Here is a 23,787-nt window from a genome sequence, read left to right as displayed (position 1 = left end):
CAGCCGCGGCTGTGCAGTGATATCTCCGCGTAGTACTGACATGGTATGCAGATGTGTATCGGTATCCTCTTTCGTTGCGATTGTAGTTGATAATACTTTCGAAGAAAGCTCATCGAATTGGCTATTGGCGTCCTCATGAAATTCATTTCCTGGAGCCCCACAGTTTGGGACATTGCACTTTCTGGACACACCGTCTTTCGAAGACAACCATGCATCATTGTGTGTTCACACAGTGCATGGAACACTTCATGCCTACGCTGTCACTCTAGCACTACTTGAATAGTATGCAGGTGTTCAGAGTTTATATTTCGAATGAAATCAGGTGTTTTTCATCGCAGAGCCTTACGCGCAGTGCCATGATTAAGCTCGTTGAGGGCAGCTTCACCTTTGAACATAGTGTTATTTGCAGAGCGTGTCAATCCCCTCTTTGATTGTTTCTGCAGTCATTGATTAAGCACCGGAAAAATTCGTATACGGTGGAGTAGCATGAAATAGCGCCCTGCAGCACTGCGCATGCATATTTGCGCAATGTTTATATGCCTTGCTACTCATGGGCTCTGCACTTTTTACATACTGTAATTATTGTGCAGTCAGCTTTTGTAGCTCCTGTGCCAGCGGTAACATACATGGGCACTATCGCTTTACATGAGAACTCCTACAGCTTTTTCACCATGCAATGATATCTGCAATGTGACGTCCGAGCAGGTGTTCGAGGACGGCTTCATCTAGTATAGCACGTTCACTGTTTATTAGATTCTAACTGCTCTGGCTCTGTGGTTACGAGTAGTGATGATGAACAGGGTGCGAAACAAAGCTAAAATAAAGGCTTCCCAGTGTTGTCACACATGGCAACAAGGATGTCGGCCTTTGAAGCAGATGCTGATTTAATTTTTGCTCACATATGGGTCACCCACACGAAACTCGGGCCCAAATATATGAAAAAAGAAAAAGAAAATGTGTGGCCATTATATGAGAATATATAGCATGTACCAAATTATTTGCCAGGCTTTAAAGCTTACTTAAATTGATCACAGGTGATAGATAATTTCGATCATTGATTTCTGAACACTGAAATTGTTTCTCAGATACATAATGTTATCCAGTAGATAGCCCAAGAAAAAGGTGTTCCAAATCAATTTCGGTTTTGTTTGAGGAAAGCTGTCCCGAGGTTGTCTCGTGGGAATGTAGAGAAGTGAGGATATGCCGCTGCTCTGCCAGCGAAAAAGAACTGGTGTGATGAAGGCACATATGTTGACGTTTTGAATGTGTGTTTTCATTATTTACGAGATGCACTAAGCAGCACAGCAATCTGTGACTGTGCTTTGAACTGTCATGAAACCAATTGAAGATCTCCAAGTCAGCTTCCTTTCACCGCGATAACTTATTCCACAGTAGCACAGTGGTGAACTGGTGTCTCGAATTTGGTGATATTTAATGGTAGATAACTATCAGATTTCGTCTATCATAATTTCTGACAATTTATAGGTGGCTACTACATAAATGATTGATAAATTGATTATGTAAATCAAATGGCAGAAAGTATTTGAAATTTAGGAACTGAAACTCACTCAGACTAGAGTAACGAAAGGATCGGATTCAAAATTCACGAGCACACTATTGCTCGTGTTAAGAATTTGTTTCTCATATTCCAGGTTTTATTCATTGATCTTCAGTGTAGTTATGCCCATTGGAGTGAAGTAATTTTTCTTAAGATGTGTACCCGTTCTTTGATTTAAAATTTAAGTAGCAGAAAGTGTATCATTTCCTAAACATTTTAAAGCTGCCCTGAAGCACTTTTCTAATTATTGAATGACATCACTATTAAATTACATTGCCTCACGAATTTGCCACAAAAATGTTTCGAATCTTTCAAGCACAAGCAATGTTATCAGACTGATGAGTGGCTTTTCTCTCTCTTTTCATCTACATAAGCAAGCTGGAAGCCACACGGGGGAGATGGCAAGGGATCACAAGGGAGCAATGCCCCGCTGGCCCCACCAAAAATTTGAAAGTCATGGTGGCGAGACGGCTTGTGGTGGCTGCAGTATATCATCTTAGAGGCCATGCGCAGCAGAGACAACAACATGCAACTGCAGTGTGTAAGACGAAATAGTTGTTCTGTCTTTTCGAGGTTGCAGACATATATTTTTTTCATTTATTTAACTAAAATGAGCAATAACTGTATTACTGAGAATGTTCCTGTGATCGTGAAATCAGCTGATAAGCAAATAGCTATCCAGCTGCTTGAAATGACGCTGCATGACGAAAATGCGAAAACACAGCAAGCATTCTTTTTTTGCTCTAGACACGAGATTGTAAATTCTCTGCTGCATGCAGTGTAGCAATATTTGGCTCACATGTTCACAGGAGCATCATTAGCAGATTGGCAGTGTTTTTTTACTATGTCCAAAAAGTGTTTTAGGGCCTCTTTAATAAGCACTTCCAGCAGCACTCCTACTAGAGGCACAGGGTGCCATGTCAAAGGCACACACCCTGCTGAGGAGGCAGTCGAGCCTTTGCGATGGTGTGCAAGTGGCTGTTGTTGTTGCTGCTGCTGTTGCTGCTGTGCAAGCCACCTGGATGCATCCTCATCCTTCAAGGGCACGCCTTCCAGGTTCTGCAGAGCACGATGAAGCTCATCCATAGGTACCTCCTCCGCCTCTGCCATGTTCTCGTCGCCCTCCTCAAGGTTCGGAAAGTGTATCTCACTCACTGGCTCCTCCTTCACCCTGGCAAGGCAAAGATCATGAGAACCTCAACAGGGGCCAACCCAATCGTGGCTAATGTGCCATCGCATGTCAACATACAGAGGGCGCCTGTGTCACAAAAACATTCTTGCTTTGCAGCCTAGGCAAGCAGCCTGAAATTGAGTGGCGCAACAAATGTTGCATGTTTTACCAATGCAGTGCATTGGTCCGAATTCTAGACTGCAAGGTTGCACCAGAAGAAAACTCAAATTTTGCACTGTTGCCAGTTTCCAAGCTCTTGAGTAAGGTGCTACATCAGCCAAACTGCCTATCAGCATTGATGTTATGAACCCACCATGGTAGTTTATCTACAAACCTCACAGATGTGCACGGAAAAAAGAAAAAGAAAAACAGAGTGTGGAAACACATGTGCCTGTACACACTCAAATGGACTGATGTGGTTTAACATCCCAAATATACATAGGAGCAATGAGAGAAGCCTTAGTGGTGGGCTGCATCGATTATGAAATTTTGATCACCTAGCACTCTCAATATGCCAACGAAGTGTAGACCAGTAAAACCTAGTTAATTTGACCCTCATTAATTTGGAAAATCAGACAATTAATACTTGTCCTCTGGTTCAAAAAGGTGTATGCATCATTTATTGCAATAAAACTCTTGTTAATCCAGAGATATTTCGAGCTTGGTGAGAGCGGAGCACTGCAAATGTGTGACACAAAAGAGCAAAAACAGCACCAGTGTTCAATCGAAATGAAGCGAGAAATCAGCATTGTCATCAGCGGAAATTGCACGTGGATGACAGCAATACTGGAACGTTTATTCCCTATTTGTGCTTTTAAAAGGCCCCTCACCATGCCTGGCCATTTTGAGCTGACAAGCACAGTGCATACGAGTGCTAACGGTTGTGTCTGCTAAGTATTACATTGCTACACACTGCAAAAAGAGCTGAAATTCCAAACCAAATGCCGTTTGCCCTTCTCCTCATGGGCACCATACTCCAAGCTGGAGAGGTGAGCATATGCTGTGACCAGGGGCGTAGCCGGGGGGGGGGGGGGGGGGGGGGGTGCTTATGGGGCTTCAGCCCCCCCCCCCCCCCCCACCTGAAATTTTTTCGTGCTGTCATGCACCGCCGACAAAAACAACCCCAGTGCTGGAAATCATTCTAGATTTTGTCTAGAATGCCTTTTCACACTCGGAAAGACATTTCAGCGCGAACATTGCGAACTCGGGCTTGATTTTATGGCAACGCCCATGCACTTGAGTCACATAATGCAAGGAGCCTGTCCGAGCACAAAGTTTTAAGGGCATTTTGATGGCGAGCGGGCTCGTCAAGGCATCTCGCGGAGGCCACAGTATATGCGGAGCGCATGGATTTCAATTCCAAAACTTTATGGGCATAAAGTTCTCATAAACTTTTGATGCAAAAGGTGCATTGACATTTCCAAAAGTTGTGCTTTAGATTTTAAATTCCATAACTTTGTGGGTTTAATGCTGTTATAAACATTTGACAACAAACGTGCACTGACTTTTCTAAAGTACATCGGACATACAATGAGACAAGCCAAATCAACACACTATCAGACAAGTTGACAAATCATGCAGTGAAGTCCAATGTGACAAAGCGTTGTGGTGGTTCATTTGTGCCGTCATGTCACAGAAAAGAATATCAACATTTTTTTCATTTGCGCCAAAACATCCACGCCAGGACACTAAAGCTAGCAAAGGTAACTACGTTCTTATTTATTTCTCTACTTTGACTTCGCGAGGACACATTGAGCCTCTTTACTTTTTTTGTTCTCTCTACCCAAGGGCTGCAAGAGCCAGACAGAGTGCATGCATTTTAACACATTAGCGTTAAGGAGTCGGTGTCGCAGAAAATCCGGCGTCGTCAGACGTCGTTACTGTACCCTAAGCGCTTCCAAGACAGATGCTGCCGCTATTGGAGTTCACCCAGTGGGGTTTTCATTAAGGTTAGGCATGTGATGCTGACCAGTTAAGTTTGAATTATTCAACGGATGAAATAACTGGTTTGGCCCCGTGTGCTGGCACTAGCCGGGTACTTCGTTCAGGATAGAATGAAACACAAAATTGAATTAATCGGGGTCGAATTAACAGAAGTCTACTATACTGAGTGTTCCTTCACTCTGCCCCCATTGGAAAGCAACTGCCACAGCTTGGAAATAAACCTGGGACCTCATGTTCAGCAACGTGCACCTGAAGGCATTAACAGTAGACCCTCATTCATACATTCTGGAAATATGCGCGTGAAAAAACATACTAACTGAAAAAAACGTACGATCCAAAGTGACTAAAAATTTGACAGGCTCGACTGTAGTTAACATCTACACAATGTGAAGCATTGTGTGGATCGTTACACACGAGACACACGTTGAGCTGGTGGTGCTTTGGCTGTCCAAGGCATCTTGTGTTGTTTTTCTATTGAGTAGTGTTTTAAGATGGCAACAAGAACACAAGATTGAGCTGGGGGGCGATGCCGGATGATGCCAAAGTGAAATGTGACACTCGCATCGCGCCGCCTGCAGCACGGAACGGCAGGGTGTTTGGATTATCGCTCACTAAAGGCGTGCAGTACGCTACCAACAGCACTATGCCCCACGTGCTATAAAACAGATAGGCAAAGATGCTTACTGCAATAGGTTTAGCGGTGATATCTGCAAATGCGGCATGCGACGACCTGGGAGGAGGTTCACTGGTACCGGAATAAGAAACTCGAGTGCGTGCCAGTGTTTTCATGTGGGTTGGGTGGGTGAGTATTGCATGGAAGCTGATGCAGTGGGTGGCTACTGTTTTCAATTGCGTAGGCCTCGTGCCTTTTCTTGTTTACATAGGATATAGCAGCCATAAAATGTGTACAATTCCAGTCCGCAGCAGGGAACGGCGGCGCATTTGGGTTATCGCCTATTAAAGGCGCGCAGTACGCTTCCAACGGGACCACACTCTGTGAATACATAAACAAAGATGCTTATCCAATAGGGTTGGCAGTGATAGCTGTTTATGCGGCGTGCGATGACCCCTGGAGAAGATTTGCTGGTATCGGAGTAAGAAACTGAGTGTGCACCAGCATTTTTACATGAGAGGGGTGGGCGGCTATACAGGGTGTTTCACGTAACTTGAACCAAGGATTTAAAAAAGTGGTTAGCCACAGTTGAATGATACCAATGGCATATGGTTTGCCGTCATGTGGCGCTCCTTGAGTATTTTTTATATTCAACTTAATTATTTAATTAATTAAGATGAATTATGCAAAATTTGTTATATTCACTTTAGGGCCAAGTGTGTTTCGACGCACTGTAGAGGGGATTCGGAAACCACCGATACAATGTTTTGTGACAACATACATGCTGCCTGACTATTTTTTTTTCACCATTTAAAGAAAGTTCATGAAATACGAAATAAAACCATGTGACTGCACTGATGTGCTATTTTATTGCAGCACTCTCAACTATACTTTGTGCGAAACGTGCACGCGGACCATGGCGAGGTGAGTGGCCGTGGCTCTAGACATCAACTTAACAGTACATCAGCATCTTTGGCGGTGGCACACGGAAACAAAACGCCTTCATCCCTGATAAGCAATAGGCTTGACACACGGTTGAGAGTGCTGCAATATGATAGCACACAAGCACAGTCACATGGTTCTATTTCAAATTTCGTGGGCTTTCTTTAGACAAAACAAATTGCCACGCAGCATGCACGTTGCCATTAAAAATTGGATCGGTCGTTTCTGAACCCCCTTGACAACGCAACGAAACGCACTTGACCCTAAAGTGAAGGTTAAAAGTTTTGCATAACTGATCTTAGTTAATTAACTAATTAAACGGAATATAAGAACTGGCTCAGTGCCCTTCCAATCTGTGAAAAAGGATGACCAGTGAAGCTGTGTATGTGGGCCCCTTAATGGCGAACTGCACCTCCGCTGCAGATTGGGCCGGCACTGCACTATATTTAGGATTGGCCCACGTATGGGAAGTGCTTAACGCCGGCTCCACTTCCGCCGCGGGTCATCCTGGCACTGCACTATCTTCGGGATTTTTTTCGACACGCAGGCATGATAGTGGGGAAAGTAGCCTTTAACAACTTCACTGTAAAATTCTCTAAAACCATGGGGCACGTGGTTTGCCCCATGATGGCAAACCATGTGCTGTCGGTTTCATTCAGCTGGTGATAACCACTTTTTTAAAAATCCTTAGTTCAAGTTATGCGAGACACCGTGTTCTCAATCGCGCGCACCTTGTGCATTTCCTTGTTTACATGGGATCCAGCGGCCGGAAAACGTACCATACCATCGCAGTTTGGTGATGTACTGAATGTTAGTGCCGAAAAATTATGTTTTCTGGGTAATGTATGAACCGGTAAAAAATTTGTGTAACTCTATAGGGTCATTTTTTTGTTTGTTCTCGATCGCGAGCGTTGGCGCTGGAAAATCGTACGTAACGGGATCGCATTAACAAGGTTCTACTGTATTCACACATGCACACATGCATACAGAAGGTCCAATATCTAAAATTCACGTTCACTAAACTTTTGAACGTGTTACAGTAGGAACAACATATCTATGCAGCACTGACTTGATATTTTTGGTGTCGTCAGATGAACAGCTTTGTGGTAGCTTGACTTTATGGTAAGTTTGGTGTAGCTTGCGACAGGTCCTCAGCATGTGTCGATTGTAGCCAACAATGCGTTCGTCGAAGAACTGCACCAATGACTGAAGTCCTTCCAAGCCTGACTCGTGCAAGGCATGGTCCATAGCATCCTGTGGTATTGCACGAAGATAGACATCACAAATTAAGGTACAGTAAAAACTGCCCTTGCATCAGATAGGGAAACATTCTCAGTGGGAAATCGGATGAGTAATAGGTATAAGGTTGAGTGATGACTTGTGCGATCACTGCACCAATTAGAATTTCAGAGCCAGTGGAATTTAAAATCCTTAATTGAACTTTCCCAGCACAGATATCACAAGGGCTGTTTTCCGTTTCACAGCCATTTCACTAAAATCAAAAGGCCTGAACACGGATGCTCTGAAATTGTTGATAATGAGCATAATAACTATGCCCAAGACATAGTTATTTCAACTCACTTAAAGGACCCAACATCATACATGTCTATAGAGGAAACATCTCTGTATTTTAAAGGAGCCCTGAACCACCCCTCAGGCTTGCTGAAATAACATAGTCCGTGGGTAGCATATGCTGCTGTGAACATCTCAGCCATGTTTTGCTGTCGAACGCAGTGCATGGAGTTTGCGAGCAGATCGTGAAGTCACCTTTCTCTCAAACGGTCTCTTTTCAACAGAAAGCCCAGTCCTCACTTTTGTCTAGACGCACTTTTTTTGTCATTCCCTTAGACGGCTGCTATTGGCCGATAGCTGACATCAAGCTGCGGTTGGCTACATGGCGTAGATATCGCAAGCGCCGTGGAGCGCTGCCACGAGTCCACTGGATAAGTGCACTGCGGCTCGCTGAGGACAACCGCGTTTGGCTTATGTTTAGCGCGTTATAGGCACCAAAGGCGGAAATCATGGCATCTACGTTAACATCCAAAATGAAATTTGACTGCGTGCCACGGTGACATTTAAAAGGTGGAGTGTTGTGGGCACGCCCCACTGCGCCACAGCATTTGCAATGCAAGGCATTGAAGAAAAAATGAGAGCACAGCGGAGGCCGTGTTTGGTTGCCCATAACTCTGCTTCTGCTGAACGCACTGAAGTACTGTACGTACTTCTTGCAGCAAAGTATTTCTGAAATAGCCTGTATTCACTTCAAACGCCTTTCTACACTTCGTTAAAAAGTGGTTCAGGGCCCTTTAATATCTGCACTCTAAAAATAAGCAAATTCTAGCAGTGTTTGAATATTTAAATATTGTTTTTCATTTGAAAATACACTGACCTGACTGTTAAAAGAGATGGCCTGCATTTTCGTGTACATAGATTGTCAAGCAAGTCATATTGTGTTGCCCCTGCTCTGAAACACTTTGGCTGACGAGGTGCGAATTATGGATCAACAAGTTTCAAGAACAGAATACTAGCCTCACCAGTTGTCAAATCAGATGGAAGTGCATGTACTAATGTGATTCATTTTAACAAATGAGTAGTCTTTGCATCTGCAACAGTTCAGCGAGTTTTTCTGTTCTGCAGATGCATTTTGTTCTGCTCAGTAATGCTGCATGCTACCAAGTTAAGAGACATTTGACAGTTGGCCACTGTCAGAGCAAAGATACATGGACAGTGGAGACCACAGACATGTGTGCTAAAGGCAGCCAGAGCACTAGTTCACTTCCTGCTGTCTATGGGCCTGTGAGATAGGCTGCGATAGTGATGTGTGCTGCCTCAATTTTGTGCACTGACTTTTGTTTTGATACTTATATTTCTAAATCCATTTTCCCATTTCCCATATGCAGGGTAACAAATCAGACAATTTTTTGGTTAGCTACCTGCCTTTCCTTTATTTGTTTTTCTTCCACACATCTATTATTCCCTTTCCCTAGTACAGGGCAGCAAACTGAATCCTCCCTTCTTGTGAAACCCATTTCTTTCCCTTTCTCTTTCTTTCTCAATAAACAGATAAAACAGCTACCAAACCTGTTGAATTCCTTCACAGAAATAAAAAGCCAGCATTTCAATGGAGCAAGTTACTTTAGTTTGGGAGAACCTTAGTGACCTCTCACCCCTGCATGTGAGTATATCCACTATTTTGTCCACACAGTCCAACAATAACAGCCATCAATGTGAAGGCATGAGAGGAGATGACTATTTTGTTAATGGGGACATGAGACATATTACTAATGTTTGGCAATAGGTTTAAAATTTTCAGTAGGAAGCTGACCACACCCTTGACAAATTTGTTTCTGATCACTGTTCAGCTTCATTGTTAGTAGATAATGAATGGCTTTTTGTTGTTACATTCTTAACTGCCACACAAATGCTAACACATTTAAGTGAGGTTTTCGACAAGATTGTAGGAAAAAAGGGACAAGGGGTTCCATTTACACTGCTGTTTGTGTGATGCAGAGGACATTACTGTTTCTACAGAATAGCAGGTACAGCCTACGAATTAATTAATGTTAAGAAAGTGCCAACTGCACGGCATATCAAGGCCTGATAACAGTGAGAAGTGGCAAGATTGACGATATTATGCACAAGCACACGAAGCAGTCTCTATTGCGAGCACCATCTGTTACGCTGACGACTTCTGGAGTGCCCATACACTGCCTTTGCTTTCCGCGAGGTCCCGTCATGCACCACCACAAATAGCCACACCAAGCAGCAACAAGCATATGCAATTGTTGCTTAATCTTTCATTATGACAATGCTTTGCACATGCTGATAAATTTCTTCACTATTTACAGTAATCCCTCATTATAATGAAGTCAGCGGGATGGCGAAAAAAATCATTTTAAGCTGTAACTCGATATAAGTGACCACTCGAGAAAAGCTCAAGCAGTCGAGCTTTAATTGCACCACGACTGCGAGGTAGTCAAAATACAATGTATTCAGTGAAGCAAAACATTATTCGGGTGCAAAAAAGGCAGTGAGTTTGCCTGTTTCAAGTTCCTACTGGGCGCGAGCCACCCTGCTCTAATTTGACCAAGCATTGCATGAGGCCTTGGTTGCCGCCCATGCATTCAACCTTATTTCGCAGCAGGCATTGGTACTCCCGCGTCTGAACCATAGTTGGCACTTCACATGGCTCTTCATCCGCCTGCTCTTCGCAGTGGTTGGGGTCACCAACAGTGTCAATTATCTCTGCATCCGTCGCTGTGGTGACCACGGGAGCAGCAGCATCAGCCAACGCGAATGTCTTGAAGTCACCTTCTACCTCTTGGCCAGAAATGTTATAAACATCCTCGTACAGATCGTTGCAAGTCCAGTCATCGTCAGTGCCCGCTGGTGATGGTTGCGATGGCGGGCTTAGCATCAGCTTCACGTCTAGCGGAAGAAAGGTTGCCCGGAGTTGTGGAGACTAAGAAGCAGCAACCGTGGAAGGGCACCTACTGGTCGAAGATTGTGCTAGGGAGGATGGAAGAAGGCAGCTTTGGAGAAGCACCGACTTTGAAAGTGACAGCGAGGAGTTGACATGAAAGCGGGTGAGACGAATGACCGCGTCCAAATGGCTTGCAGACTGGAGAGCAAATGAGGGGAAGGCAGTGGCCACTTTTATATGGGGGGTGCAGAGGTCACGGAAGACTACGAGAGTATCATGCTGGAAAGTGCCATGGTGCTGGAAAGCGCTCGAGCCTGAGGTTGTGTTTGTTGTGCTCAAAAAACGATTAGCCGCTCATTGTGGGTACGCAATGGGATCGTGAAAACTGAACGGTTTGGCAGTAGGGGCTTTACATGATCACTGGTCAATTTTTTCCTGAGGTGTGCAGCCATGAAGTTTGCAAAATGAGTTTTTCGGTGCACCATTGTCGACAACACTGTGCCGATTCTACAGTTCGAGTGTCAGTGTTCACGCTACTGACAAATGTCTAGGAACAAAATTCAATGACCCTACCACGCATTTAGACCATTTGTCTAAAGTCAAATGGTGTGAATCGAGTATGAAAAATCGCCGGGAAACACGATGTTGACAGACTTACTCGCTGGTGGCAATGCTCGGATTTTTCTTGTTTTCGGAAGTTAGTTATCGGTCAATTTGCACCGTCAAAAGTGCAACGAAGCTAGGGGCAGTGTTTTATTGCGATGCAGGTCGGTTATGGCAAGCGGTGAGCAAATTTCTAGACCGGCTTCCCCAAAATTGTCTTCCCGATTTGTTAACGCAGCTCTTCAGGTCAAACATAGCATTTATAATCGGAGGGACACTTCTTTTGTGCTTTTCGGCACGTTTCAGTGCCAGAAGTGCTCTTTAGAGTGGTAAAGCTTTGCTCATCGAGCGCACACCATGGAGTTCTATGGCGCAAGTCCGCCCCCGCAAGTCTGCCACTTTTCGGCATTCAAGAGACTGCGGTTTCCTGGCATTGCAAAGTGTCAGGAAAACTTTATTTTCGTGTGGATTTTATCCCAGAGAACACCAGTGATGCGATTGCGACCGAGATTCCCGGTTCAGGGGCACTGCACCATAGAATTTGACAACTTCCGTGCGCTCCGCAGTAAACAGCTGGGAGCACTCGGCACTTGCTTGGTATCCGTTACAAGGCGGTCATCGGTCATGGGTTTGGTACTTTTGTGGCCTGTTCTGTGCCTGCATGAGGCTAATTTGTTGGCAGTATTAATTTGACACTGCAGGTGCAAAAGGGTCACCTTCCGCTCGCCACTTCTGTAAGCGGGTCAAGCTCTTCATGCGCTTCGAGTAATGTGGCTTAAAATGCATCCATTTGGGTCAGGACTGGAAGAAGCTTCAAATGAAGCGATATTTTGAGTAAAGCAAATTCATTATAACGAGGGATTACTGTATTTTGATCTTAATTTCCTGGTGCATGCACAACCCAGTAATACGAAAGAAAAATGGAAAACACATTGCACACCACATATTTCAGTCGTACACGTGTTCTTGCATCGGTTCTTTGTGAACAGGAATGCGCATATAGCACTGGCTAGGCATGCTTCCTTCTGAAAGGAACAGTGTAGCAGACAGCGCTTGCACTGTAAAGTGCTTTGCACACTTGTACATACTACAGTTGACTTCTGTTGATTCGCCCCTGATGGGACCAATGAAATTGATCAAGTTATCCAGCTAGTTGAATTACCTAAACAAGATGCAGAAAAAATACCAAAACACGCATTCATTTGGCACTATTTTTCTGAATGTAACACGAACCCGAATCAAACGCATGCCCACTTTCTACATGTCCAAAGTAAAAAAACTAGCGTAAAATAATATTAAAGATGCTAAACAAAGTACAAATCTGATATGCACACAACTTTTTAGCAAGAAAAATGCCCAACAAGCATACACATAGGCCTGAGCGGCAAACGCAGCACAGTCATAGCGTAAGTTGGAGGAGCGGCTCCATAGGAGCTTCATTTTTGGCACTACACACTACAGGGTCTTCGCAATGAAGTCTCTTCGTATTGTTTTCACGAGAACGATCAGAAACGTCTGCCCGGCGCCAACGGCGAGTTGTGGCTTGTGCTGCAGCTTATGCTGCCCTCTGCACAGCGGCCTGCAGAGCCTGATGTTGCCTGGTTGCAGCCGCGCGGATAGCTCTACGATTTGCTTCTTGAGCAGTGGTTCGTACCTTGCGAGGAGGCACCATAATGTGTACGGAAGCATAAACACAGGCGTCCAGACTACGCGGCACACATGTCACATCCCTTGACCCATGGCACGGTATGTTGCTGTTGTTGGTGATGACGATACTTATGCTTTATTTGCATCCCCTTCGAAACGGGGTGGTGACAAATAGTCACCTAGCCTGCTTGAGTTAATCAGGTCCAGCTGGATGCAGCATGCAACTGCTACAAGCAACTGCTACCCGTCAGGACGCCTGGTGGAATGTAATACCACTGCAATGCAAAGTTTGTACCTATCGATGCTATGCAGAACACATGTCACATTGTGTGTGAAATGGCCCGATATGATGCTAATGTTGATGATGATTTAATCGCATTCCGTTTGAAATTGGACTGTGACAAACAGTCACCTAGCCTGCTTTCAGTACATCATGTCTTTCAGTACATGTCTTTCAGTACATCACTATCTATACATCTCCATAAGCTTTTTCTTCCTCAAGACTTCTCTATCCAAATTGTACCACTACCTATGCAACTGCTACATGTTGTGCTACCTAGTGTAATATGCAACTGCAATGCAAAGGGTGCGCATATAGATGCTATGCGGAGCGCATCTCACATCACAAGGCAAGTGGCACAATACGATGCTAATGATTAACACGATTTATTGGCATTCCTTTTGAGGCGTGGTGGTGACATGGTCGCCTGGACAGCTTGATTTAATCAGGTACACAATATATATTTTTTCTAGCATTCTTGTATACATCTCTTTAAACTTCTTTTTCCTCCCTCAAACCTTCTTTAACTGCCTTGTACCACTACCAGTGCATCTACTACATAGCGTTCTATGTGGTGTAATAATATGCAACTGCAAAATGCAAAATGTGCATGTGTCGACACTACACGGCATGCATGTCACATTGCATGTCTCCTCGTGCACTAGGACGCATCTATAGGCCATTCTTCTGCTGCATGCTAGCAAGCGCTGGCTTGCCTAAGTGGTAGAGTAGCTGACTCCCATGCAGGGGCTCAGGTTAAATACTGGCGTGAACTGGGTTCTATTTTTTTCTCATTCCTGGCAATAGCTGCTACGGACACTGGCGGCAGACACCATTGCCAACTGAAACGGCTATGGGAATGAGCCCATAACAGATAACGCAGTAAAACGCCCATCTTTTTGGCGAGTGTTGCACAATGGCAGCTAGTTGCCTTAAGTCAGCTTTGCCACTGTACCTTGCTATCATGTGGTAAAGCATATGAACGCAGCAAAGGCTGTTTTTGTTTTGTATTCGACTACACAGTGCAGGCAATTTTCGACTAACTTTTCCTGGAAAAAATGAATAAAAGAAAAAAAGAAGCCGCAAGTTACAACTGGATAAATACCATAATTAGACATTGGTTGTTACTTGAAAATCTTCCCAGGGCTGACTGGTCCATTTCAAATCATACTGCCAAGGTCAATTTTGTGATCGAAATAAAAAAAATTTCAGGCTCATAGTAGTTCTGCAGATACGCACAAGATGGAGCAAGTTTTGTGAATGGATGGGCACCAGCAGGGACCTCTAGTCAGGATCGAATTAACGGAAGTTCACTGTGCCACCAATCTTGCAACTTCTCGCCGTTTTAAAGCACTGGCATGCTGTGAAGTCAATGCTTGCGCAATGTTATTAAAGATTCAGGAGGCTGTACAACATGGTCCATTGTCAAAGAAAACCTGTGAGCACATGGACTGCCTTTGGAAAGGCTCCAGATACAATTGCTGGCAGAAGCAGTGTTGATGCACTATAAAGGCATGCAGCGCATTACCAATGACACCAGTAACGATTATGCTGCTATAGAGCCAGATGCTTCCAGGCTTGCAACACAAGGGAATTCACTAGCATCAGGCACTTATGTGTCTACATTTACAGTAAACTGCTCTGTACAACCAGCATTAGCTGGGCTCCAATGGTTTTCAATCAATGCTGCCTTGGATTATGGAGTGTTTTGATGCATGATAAATTATATTAACTATATTAATGAAAAATGAGCGGAAGGTGCACGCAAAATTAGGCAGTGCATGTGCTATTCCAAAGCATGACACAGAACACAGATAAGCACCACACGAGTTCTGCAGGTACCTACAGGATGGGGAAAGTTTCATGCAAGGGTCAATTAGTATCTGTGTGAAAGTAGCATGAAGATACATAGGAAACACATACAAATTGCTCATGAAGAAAGCTTCCTAATCAAAGAAAAATTTACCAGGTGTGGGAATTCAACCTGGCTCCATGACCTTTCCAAGGCAGTCACTTTTACTCAGCTTTAAAAATCCCCTCACCAGGCCTCATAGCAAATTTTGGTTATACGCTGGAAGTTGTTACGTGCCGTCTAGGGAGTGTTCTGCCGCAAAAATTTTTCAAGGCGGCCAAGATAATAGCCAAGATAGAAACATTTCAGTGCCGCAAACCCATGATTTCAGCAGGCAAGCTCCACTGCCAAGCAAGACCCTTTCTCCACTCGCCTCGTCTAGCCTTCGCAAGCGAAATTCCTTCCCTGCGTTCACCCATACCAGACCTCGAGGATCATGTGACGCATACATCACAGGCCCCGCCTTCATTTTTTTTTCTGCTCGGTTTTTTATGCGTTGCATATTGCAATCACTCGGTTCAGCCCTTGGGCGCGGCCGGGCAGCCACCATTGACCTTTAGCGCAACCACGTGACGTGACGTCGCGACAGCCGGAGGAAAAGCTGGGCCCCAACTCACGCGGTCGCGCGCGGCCGCAGCCACCACCTGACTCCCGCTCCTCCCGCTAGGGGCGCTGCGCCGGCGCGTGACGTCACGGAGGAAAAGCTGGGCCCCAACTCGCGCGGTCGCGCGCGGCCGCAGCCACCACCTGACTCCCGCTCCTCCCGCTAGGGGCGCTGCGCTATGATTGACGTCACGGCATATGTATAAAAGAGCTGCGCTCCTTCGCCGGGACAGTCTTACAGCCAGATGCCGCCCACGGGTAAAGCAGTTCGACAGAGCGCAAAGCGAAAGCTTCAGCGGGCCACGGAGACAGAAGAAGAACGGGAAGAACGACTCGCTAAACGGCGCGCTCAGTATGCAGCTCGGCGGCAACGTTCCTCTACTGAAACAACGGTGGAAGCGAAGGAAGAAGTTATGAGTTTACCCGACAGTGCTTCTACTAGTTCGGAACGGCGGAATGCTACCAAGCTGCAGATGCGTGCACAAGAAACTCCCGAACAGCGACAGCAGCGACTTGAAAAGGAGCGTGCAACCAAGTATTGCCGAGAAAATCGAGTGCCGCCAAGCAATACCTCGCCCTCAAAAAAAAAAAGACCGCGCAATATGCAACGCATTCTTGGCTTAACCAAGCTAAGCCTGGCCATTTTTTTTTCTGCTACGCATTTCCGCTGACCACGTGGAGCGCGAGCTGTTATCTCGTTCGTGTAGCGCATGATTTTGCACACTGTGCCCAAGGAAACATGACTAGCTATGCTATATTTCAGTGCTACAGAAATACTGACGCAGAACAAGTGGATCGCAGAGCGTGATCACGCGCTGGAATACGGTAGAAAATGGCATAGTTTCGGTACCTGCGCATGTGACCGCACGACCGTGGGAACAAGCAGACGAAGCGGAAGTACATCTCTCTTGCTTCGGTGAGGAGTAAAATAAAAACATGCAGACATTCCGTTTGTGCGTTTTATTATTTCTCTAAACTTCAATTCGTCAATTCAAGCAACAGACTGCACAGATAACAGATGTTGTCTTGAATAATTCTCGAAGTCACATGTCACCACGAGCGACATCACACTGCGGACACGATTACATAGGTGCAGGGGCACAATTATGTCACCGTCCGGCTTGGAGCGTGGCTGCCGCGAGTGAAGAGGGAAACGGCGTTCGGATTTAAATTTCAGATCTTTCCACGGCGTGTAGCAATGTAATACTTTGCAGACACGATTGTTATCACGCAATGTATGCTCTGCGCTTGTCAGCTCAAGATGGCCAGACCTGGTGATGGGCCCTTTAAGGAAGCTAGCAGTAGGCAGAGTGAATGCAAATTACCTTACAGCTCAAAGAGCAGAAACAATGAATAAGCAATTGAGTTTGATGAAAATCCACAAGGTGGAGGATGTCTTATGGAAAAAAAATGCCACATCCACGCGAGTGTAACAGAAAGCTACAATGTTCATGTAGATTACTTATAAAAAAAAGCACTTTAGATGATGAAAAATTGGTATCCTTAATAACTACTTTTAGGTAAATGCCGACCTTTGCTTGGAAGGACCTGGGTAGAAATTTAGACATATTGCAGAAAGCTGAAATACAGATATCAAAAAGGGGGAGGGGGAATCAAAGAGGGGGAAAAACTAAAGAGAGCATCTGTAGCAAGTAGTTCATTCTTACCATAAAGCCGGTCTGACCAGTAAGTGCCTCTCGGTCAACGACTGTACGTAGCTGCCAGCAGATGCGACGATAAATGTCACTGCAGACGTCTGTCAGAACCTCCAGCACAGAGTTCCAAGTAGCTGGGAAAAATGAGAACATAATATGTATTGTCAATTTACTCTATTTCTATCTGTCTCCTGTGACACTTTATCCCAATTTTCCTATAGTTTGCATCAGCAAGTCAGAGACAGCCTTTATGCCTGCCTGTCAAAGTTTCGCTCTTCACTTCAACGTTTTCATGATAGTTAACTCTTAAGTGGGCATTATTTCACCTGTTATTAAATATAATAGACTGCCTCATCACAATGGCAATAAAATTGAGCCCAATTACTACTACCATTTTTTTCTGTCCACAAGCAAAAAAAAAGTGTGGGTGTATATATATATATATATATATATATATATATATATCAGCATGCACAGAAATTTCCACCACACAAGGCGAGACTGTACAATGCCAATTCGCTGCAATTTAGTGACAGGTCATTCGAGCAGAAACTGGAAAGCTGACACTTAATAGCCAGATTAATTTACTTGCAATTTACAAAGACAGCAAATTTTTTAGCATAAGAGTGTGGAAATGTAGTCTTAGGTTCTACAAAATCTCATTAGGCAACAGTGGAAACTAGAAGAAGTACTGAGTAGAATAAGAATGACGCCAGGGAAGACAAGCTAGCTCAAACACCTCTGCAGAGCATTGCATTAATTGACTAACATTCTGTTGGTATAATCACAAGAGAAAAGCAGCCATCTTCCCATCTTGGCCTACAGTCGTTGTGGATCCAATCGCCAACGCACGCTACAAACTGGACACAAGGTTCTCTCCCTGAGATACACACTCGCACTTTGCATCACTTAGCACATCAATAATCGAACCCTCTTGCCTTGCTCTTCATTGTGAACATGAGCGCTGTATCAGCCCTGAACTATATTTTTCTGGTACTTAAGCGAGTGCTTGTTTTATATTAACGAAAGTGTAGTAGGCACTGAACTTGTTAATGATGTCTCTAACAACAACACTAAGTCTTGTAAAGTGTTGTTGAATTCTTGTGGCACTTGACTACACAAGAGCTCTTTGGCCAACAAACAGCAACAATGATTGTGCTGTTCTTTTCATCTTAACAATATGTGAAGATGTGGTACCAGGAAAAGGCGTCCGACTCATTTGCTCTTTAAGAACTGTTCAGCAGCACCATGCTCATGTACATGCAATTTTTATCTTCATTGCCCTCCAATGCTGGCATATCTGTGCACTTCCCCAACCTCCTATAAGAGGGTATACAGGTGGATTTTATATTTTCCGTCAAAGCAGAGCTGTTTGCTCACCTGTGGATAGCTATTTTTAGGCTGCGATATGGCATGAAGCATTTTGTTATCCTCCCGCAGACTTGAATTTGTAAAGACTGAGCGATCTCTTGGGAATGCAAGTGGTTCTCATGACCGGCCCCCCTCTAATGGAATTCACCATAAATCACCACTAGTGAAGTGGCACAAGTTATCCTGAATAAGGCTTGAAATAAAGAAACAACAAAATTAGGCATCATGCAAGCATATTGATTGTCCCACAGACAGTACAACAGAATGCACAACGTCAACTGTCTTGCAGTAATCACTCAGTGAATGCTGTGTAGCCATAATTGACACGAAAAGAGCTGCAAAATCGCAGTGATGTTGCAAGCTTCTTAAAGAAAATTGCCAACATACAAGTCAGAGCTATAACATAACTCAAGGAACCATCTAAAAGCTTGGAGGCTTTACCAGCATGAATACACAAAGATATGCCTTGGGAACAGTCTTGAAGAGCATCACTACCATTAACCCTTTGAGGGGTGAATTTTTTTGCAAAAATCATTCCCTCATGGTTAATTATTTATTGCAGAAAGAAAGAAAGAAACAAGACACCCCCACAATGGAAGCATTGCATACACTAAATCAAGCAAATAGCATGAGCTTACTGTCAAACCCAGCTTGTGCGCAGATGGCAGTGACTGCTCTGCGAAGAATAACACGGGTTGCATGATCCCCTAGCTGAGGTGGTGGTTTCCAGGAGCATTTTCTGCACAAAGAGAACAGCAGGCAAGGCACATGGAGGACACAACCAAAGAAGGCAACATTTCATTTGGGCACCCAACCAGAGCAGTGAATGTGAGGGATCACATTAAACCATTGGAACGTGGCTTATGCGAGTCGTCATAGAAGCAGATAAATGGCTGATGTAACCATCATATGCTACTGAGACTACGGAGAGAACCACTGCTAGCACGAGGATCACCAACTCTGCACTATCATTGATTCCTTGATATTCAGGCAAATAAAGGAAATGAGGGCTTGCTAAGTGAAACATGCAAAAAAAGATATCTAAAAATGGAAGCAAGAATTCTGTGCAGGGATTGAGGTATTACATTTGCAGAGGCCATCAATATTCTCCTTTTGTTTTGTTTCAGATAAAAAAAATACTATGCAAAGATTAAAAGGAAAAATTGTCATCTATCCTACTGTAGCACGAAGCTACAATAGAAGCCATGATGGGTTTTTCATACAGGAAGCTTTACAGTTGGAGAAAAATTCATCCTGGTCTAGGATTCGAACCCAGGACCAACACCTTATGGGGGCAGTAGCTCTAACATCCCAGCTAATTATGAGGCTAGCACATCACAGAGCGAGGGCGGATTAATAGACAACTTGAAGCAATGGGTTACTGAATATAGCAAATCAGTTCTGTGGAAACCTGCAACATGGAGGAAAGCTTGTGAAAAGGAAAATTGTTATCCACCCCACTGAAGCACAAAGCTAAGAAGGAAACCCATACTGGTTTCTCAGAAAGAAATACACTTGAAAAGGGTGAAAAAATAAATAAGTAGGGTTTTACGTGCCAAAACCACTTTCTGATTATGAGGCACGCCGTAGTGAAGGACTCCGGAAATTTTGACCACCTGGGGTTCTTTAATGTGCACCTAAATCTAAGTACACGGGTGTTTTCGCATTGCGCCCCCATAGAGATGCGGCCGCCGTGGCTGGGATTCAATCCCGCGACCTCGTGCTCAGCAGCCCAACACCATAACCACTGAGCAACCGAAAAGGGTGGAAATTCAGCCCTGTTGGGACAACATACTGCAAGGGAAGTGTGAAAAACAGGGACAGACAAAGGGTACAATGCATGCGCCAGAAAGAAAGCATCACAGTTCAACAAAAATTTCCGGGATTTGAACTTGATACCAACTACTTAACATATATTATATATATTAAATATATAATAAAATAAATATATTAATATATATTATTATATATATTATATATATATTAGATATAAGATGGCATCAAACTTGCGTTTAACACTCCACTGAATACAAATTCGCGTGAGATGTCATACAAGAGAACTCAATAAAAGGAGTGTACAACCTGAAAATGTAAAGGTCACTAGCCAGGCATGTCAGCTAAAATGTGGCCTACCAAGTGCATGCACCGTTAGAGTGAAAAAGGCAACACAGATATCAATGCAGCATACGAATTATGTAAAGTGTTCAGCAAATGACACATGATACTCAGAGAGCGTGGCTTTGGCTGCTTTTTTGTGCCACTAGTGAACACTGGGTGATTTCTGTGGGATCCAATGAAGTCACAATGCATAACAAAGGCTCTCGCTTTTATTGTATACCACGACACATCAGCTCGGTGACCTCAGCAGCCAGAGTTGGCCTAAGAGGTACAAGCAGCCATGCACTCAGAGGATCGTGTTTTAATCACTGAGCAGTGTCCATGAACTGGTAGTAACATGTATTGCATTCAAAATGCATTTAGAACAAACTCTTTATCATCCCTTTGCCGACAAGGCCAAGTAATGGGGACTAAGTCAACTTGTTTATCCATGAGAAAATTAAATGTATGGTACATTCGACTGGTCGGCCTCAGGCACTCTAGAGCACTCTCACAGTCCGATTTCAAGTCTGCAGTGAAGCCCCGCCCATGCCCTCATAACCGCCAGCCACTGTTCCTCCGCGAGGCTGCAAATAGTTCATACTTCCACAAAAATAATAACTGTGTATTTGTATACGTTTTCACTCGTCTATTATAGTGGAACGGTGAAAGCGTAATTCCTTATTGAATTGAAATAAAACACATGCTTTGCTGCAACTACTTACTGTCAAGTTTTACTTCAGTTGGCATTGAAGTTTCATCAGTAAAATGGACTTAGCAGTGAAATGAAATGTACCGTGGACTTTTGAAGAGTGAAATGCTCAGACTCCACACACTTTGTCCATATCTGTTGCACACTTCATCGCTTCCACCAATGAAAAGACTCTTCAGAACAGCAGACGCTCGGGAGGTATGAAGTACGCCGGCATTTTGAAAATGCTTCTGTGATTGGCTAGGGGAGCAACACAATGCCGCATGGCCCTTGTGCCTTGGTTGCCAACTGCTGTTTTTTTAAGTTGTATCCGACTATAGGGACGGATGCTCAACACACTACTGCAGATCACTGTACATAAGTCAGATCTCGCTAAGTGCGCCATACTTAATGCTTAACATCACAGTCTTCATATTATATAGGTGTTCGCATTTTATTCTATGCGTTTTACCACCCAAGAAATGTCTGGCTTACATGTGGCACTGCCATCGTTGCAACGAGTGGAAAGGCCAGACCATGACATCCCTCAGTGCATGGCGGTACACATGAGTGCTTTTGCATGCGTGTGGGTTTCCGATTGAGTACCCTGAGTTCTACGGTCTCCCTGTAAGATACAAAATGTTATTGACTTGTTGCGTCAGCACTCCATGAAAAGCACTACTGGCATATCCTGCCGCTTAGCTTAGCTAAGCAGTAGAATATTCATGGAGCCACAAATGTGCAGCTTGCATTGCCAAAGCTGCACCCTCTGTTTGCCAAAGGTGGATTCAAAAGGTGAACAAAATCAACAATGCAAACCATGAACCAAGCATGATGTGGCTTGGCAGCGACCAATCACGCCTTGAGTAAGGGCACAGCAGAAAGCTGCTTCTTTCACAGTGTAGTGCTATTGAACCATGTAACACTGTCTACGAACTGAATCAGTGATTCCATCGTCACATGAACCTATGTTAAAGGGGACCTGTTACACCTTGCATGAAAGTTATGGAATGTGTCTGGCACTGAAAAAATCTTTCAACAAATGGTTTTAAAGAACAAAGCACCTTGCATGTAAATCATGTCCAGAATGTCAGCATCAAAAGTGGAATACTTACTTCTCTGACTTCATTTCGAGGCGATTGCTGTTGCCTGGGCTTGTCAGGCCTGGGATACAAGGTCCTTCTGGTATAGGTGGCAAGTACTCGGCTTCCAGCGGCTTCTGAGTTTTGCAGGAAAAAAGAGAAGCATTAAAACACTCGCAGCACATGGTCACCAAATTTCAGCCACAGCACTGGCAAACAATGAGCTACTTTTTTTTTTCCCCTTCTTCGTTAAAGATAGAACTTCCACCAAAAGTGAGCAGCATTTTTTCAATTCAGTACATCGCGCAGAAATTGCCCGTTGTCATCCATCTGTTTGCACGATCGTGCTCCGCGTACTATGTATCGTAGTTCAGAGTAAGTAGTAATGCCTTCAGGAGTAGAGGGAGAAAGAAAAAAAATAGAAGAGGACACACAATGTCTCTGTCCTGCTGCTGAAGGTTCGTGATGCATGACTGAACTTTCTTCGCATGTTGGATCAATGCGATGGTGTGCACTGTTATTGGGTCAATGGCACCGTACTCTTGGGCACTCCGCTCAGCTCTGAAAGAAATAAAAGAAAAGCGTGAGACAAATCAGGAGACGAAAGTTACAAGATCAAGTCAACGGAAGCAAAGCTATCAGAATACAAAGGCAAGCTCGTACAACACGTACTGGTAATGTAGGCTGCGTGCTCCCGGCTGATATAGTGCAGCTCCCTGAATTGGCACTGGACGGGGTTTGGTGATCTGCTCCCGTTCAATGGCAGCAATTCCAGATTCCGTTTCTGTGATCAGTGGTGGTAGCTCACCCCATCGTTTGTGCTGCGCATCGGCCGCCATAGCGAAGAGCGAGCTGTCAAACGTGAAGCCTAAAAACAACCAACAGCTGTGCGCAAGAGTCAAGCATCATCAGATGCCGCCTTCGAGATCTTCAGAACGCGATAAGTTCAATCAGCACAACCAAAGCAACGCGTTCGGAGTATGTTGTGTTCGAGGTTCACCCGTTTCACCAGACCGCCACTTCCGCCACACACCAGTGTTCGCACCTGCGGTACCAAATGCACCGAAACCATCCAAATAGCGGCGTGTTTAATCAACACTGGTTTAATTTATATTTCAATTCTAATAGTTTTTCATCAACGTAGTAATCTGTGCTTTCTTCTTTTTTTTGGTGTCCAGATTCACGCCCCCGCAACGGCTTCCTCCGAGTAAGAAAAATTAATCTCGAAGGCTATGCTTTTGCTGACTGCATTCTC

At 44.3% G+C, this 23,787-nt stretch overlaps 1 protein-coding gene across 1 annotated transcript in view; it reads right to left on the bottom strand.

The window, feature by feature from the left end:
• Nucleotides 1-23,582, bottom strand: part of LOC126536602 (STAGA complex 65 subunit gamma-like) — a 29,737-nt gene extending 6,155 nt beyond the window's left edge. The window contains exons 1-7 of the mRNA XM_050183635.3: nt 23,205-23,582; nt 22,967-23,093; nt 22,566-22,669; nt 19,301-19,401; nt 17,304-17,425; nt 7,298-7,482; nt 2,493-2,729 (exon numbers count right to left, since the gene is read on the bottom strand). Of these exons, the coding sequence (XP_050039592.1) occupies nt 2,493-2,729; nt 7,298-7,482; nt 17,304-17,425; nt 19,301-19,401; nt 22,566-22,669; nt 22,967-23,093; nt 23,205-23,371 (1,043 nt within the window). The 5' untranslated portion in view covers nt 23,372-23,582. The remainder of the gene's footprint in view (nt 1-2,492; nt 2,730-7,297; nt 7,483-17,303; nt 17,426-19,300; nt 19,402-22,565; nt 22,670-22,966; nt 23,094-23,204) is intronic.
• Between the last annotated feature and the right edge of the window lie 205 nt (nt 23,583-23,787).

Source organism: Dermacentor andersoni, chromosome 4 (genome assembly GCF_023375885.2).
Source record: "Dermacentor andersoni chromosome 4, qqDerAnde1_hic_scaffold, whole genome shotgun sequence".
NCBI lineage: Eukaryota > Metazoa > Arthropoda > Arachnida > Ixodida > Ixodidae > Dermacentor > Dermacentor andersoni.
Note: the sequence above shows the minus strand (reverse complement) of the source record. Positions and strands in the feature narration are given on the sequence as shown.